Source organism: Triticum dicoccoides, chromosome 5A (assembly GCF_002162155.2).
Source record: "Triticum dicoccoides isolate Atlit2015 ecotype Zavitan chromosome 5A, WEW_v2.0, whole genome shotgun sequence".
In the NCBI taxonomy this organism is placed as follows: domain Eukaryota; kingdom Viridiplantae; phylum Streptophyta; class Magnoliopsida; order Poales; family Poaceae; genus Triticum; species Triticum dicoccoides.
The window spans coordinates 368,627,961-368,630,482 of NC_041388.1; the positions used below are offsets into that span (position 1 = coordinate 368,627,961).

Sequence of the window (2,522 nt, forward strand, 5' to 3'; positions counted from 1 at the left end):
AATCTGTGACCGTCCGCGCCGGCGCGCAAAAGCGGTTTTGCGCGAACTGCAAACGCGTTTTACGGGCCAGCGAGATGCGGGATCTGTTAGAGTTGCTCTAAGACGAGGAAAAATGTTAGGTGTCTGATCAAGTAACAAACTGAACTTTTTCCGACTTACCATGAACATTTTGTATACAACATATGTTTGCAACTTCTTAAAGCTACTGCCCAAAAGGTAAAATGTTTAAATACAAATGTGTCTTCTGGAAGAGAAAGTCCATGCAGCTGTCTCCCGTAGGTTGATGACTAGTACTCCCTCCGTCCGAAAATACTTGTCATCAAAATGGGTAAAAAGAGATGTATCTAAAACTAAAATATGTCTAGATACAACCCCTTTTATCCATTTTGATGACAAGTATTTCCGGACAGAGGGAGTAGTTTCTACCAATCATATTACAGCAATACGTACCACGTGAATCATAAGACACCCAAGATATTATCATCTCCCCCGCAGGCTGCAGGCGAAGTCGGCCAAACCAAACAAGTGCACGTCCCGCCCCTTGATGTGATGCGCTGCACGTCTCGCAAGTTCGCCGCCAGTTTCGCAGCGATTGGCGATACGCAAGATGCGTATATATAAGCATCCCCGTATGCGCACTAATCTTAGCCCTCCATGTATAATACTCCACAGCTTTTCCTTGCCCCGCAGGCCACATTCTTTGGCCGGAGTTAGCTGAGCAGCGGATTTACTAATGGGGCGGAGGCTGCCGGCGTTGTGCCGCGGCCGGGCGGCGACGCGGGTCAGGAAGCGAGTGCAGCGCGTGAGCTACTGCTCCCCCTCCTCGTCGTCCTCCTCCTCCAAGCTGCCGCCTTCGGTGACCAGCAAGGTGAGGAGTGACGGTGGCGCAGGAAACGGACGCTGCTACGGCGGCGGCAATGGCGCGTCCATGGTTGACGTCGTGGGCGGCAAGAAGGACGGCGGCGGGCGGCGGGTGATGGTTGTCGCCGACGGGCGGGCGGAGGCGGTGGGCGCGCTCGAGTGGGCGCTGTCGCAGACCGTCCGGAGCAATGACGCCGTCGTCCTCCTCGCCGTCGTCAAGCCGGCCCCGGCAGATGGTGAGTCACCGTACCGCGGTAGCCAGTGATGTACATGAGCGAAAATCTATTACTACACACTAGCACTGTATTTTCTGTTGTGGGAGTTTGTTGAAATTGACGTAAAATAATTCTGATATGATTGCTACAGCGGATGATTCATCCTGCGTGAAGATGTCAAGGACGAGATGCTATGAAAACCTTAATGCCATGAGGAGCTTGTGTGAGTCGACCAGGCCAGAGGTATATACATACTTTATTCACTGCTAGTATAAAGCGAGAGAATATCAAACTGGAAGCTAGTTCTAAAAGGCAGCGACCCATTTAGCGCATTTCGCGCCGAATTTCGGCCGAACGCGTAAAGGTGCTCAATAATTGAGCTAAGCTGCCAGTAGGCTGTAGGAATGAATTTATTTGCTTTTGGCACCTTCCATGCCTTTCCAAGACGAGAAAGCAATTCCGCAATAGTAAATGGTGGTAGTGGATCAATATTGCGCCTTGCGCCCATGATTGATTGATTGGCCTATGATGACAAAAGAATCATCAACGCTTGTGCAGGTGAAGGTGGAGGTGTGCGTGACGGAGGCGGATGAGCGCGCGCCGGCGGTGGTGGACGCCGCGAGGCGGCACGGCGCGTCGCTGCTCGTGCTCGGCCAGCGCCGGCGGGCGGCCACGGCGCGGTGGATCCTGGGCCTGTGGCCGGCGGCGGAGCGTCGGTGCGGCCGGCGGTGGCAGAGGGGCCTGGTGGAGTACTGCATCGAGCACGCGCCGTGCGAGGCGCTGGGCGTGCGCCGCCGGAACTCCGGCGGGTACCTCGTCTCCAGCAGGCGCCACAGGGACTTCTGGCTCCTCGCTTAGTTCTTCACTCCATCGGCTCAACCGTCCTAACTGCTGCTAGCAGTTAAAGTAGGAGGGAATCGAGAGATTGAAGAATACTTACATTTCTAAGGATATACGTGATGGAACAATGCATGCTGCTAGCTGAAGTATTATCCCATTCTCTTTTGTTAACAAAATACCCATTATGCTAAATTTAGTGAGCCACTGAAATTTAAGTGAGAAGCGTAAAAGCATCTCTAGCCAATCCCTCCCTAAAATTTTCGTTATGAGGAGTTCAAGAAGGCTAGCCTGGTACGTTGATCGAATCTTCTTTTGCATTCAGAAGAGAGGTTGTGGGCTATCACATACCGGAGTCATTAATTAAGCAGGTCAGATGGTCTTGGTAGGGCTCGAACGTGTCCCTATTGCGCTGGGCCATTCCTTATAAGGCCGACAAATGATTACCGGATCATCGGTCTATTCTACCTCAATTCATCATTTTGAATTTGGAAGGAAAATGCCGAGCTCTTCGCCGTATTTCTAGACATGACGGGGAGACAGTGAATCACCTGTGTTAGAAATGTTCGGTTAGTTGATTATCAAAATAAGGTCATTCGGAATTAGAAA

At 51.7% G+C, this 2,522-nt stretch overlaps 1 protein-coding gene across 1 annotated transcript; it reads left to right on the forward strand.

Moving 5' to 3' along the window:
* Positions 1-536: 536 nt before the first annotated feature.
* Positions 537-2,263, forward strand: LOC119297355. Its single transcript, XM_037575177.1, has 3 exons — positions 537-1,097; positions 1,228-1,319; positions 1,635-2,263. Exons 1-3 carry the CDS (start codon positions 734-736, stop codon positions 1,932-1,934), a joined length of 756 nt encoding a protein of 251 aa, XP_037431074.1. The 5' UTR covers positions 537-733; the 3' UTR covers positions 1,935-2,263.
* The last annotated feature ends 259 nt before the right edge of the window (positions 2,264-2,522 follow it).

Bases quoted from the DNA above. Each gene is read 5' to 3' on its own strand.
- LOC119297355 (XM_037575177.1), top strand. From the start codon at position 734: ATGGGGCGGAGGCTGCCGGCGTTGTGCCGCGGCCGGGCGGCGACGCGG. The intron at 1,098-1,227 runs GTGAGTCACCGT...TGATTGCTACAG, and splicing joins CAAGCCGGCCCCGGCAGATG to CGGATGATTCATCCTGCGTG. The intron at 1,320-1,634 runs GTATATACATAC...ACGCTTGTGCAG, and splicing joins GTGAGTCGACCAGGCCAGAG to GTGAAGGTGGAGGTGTGCGT.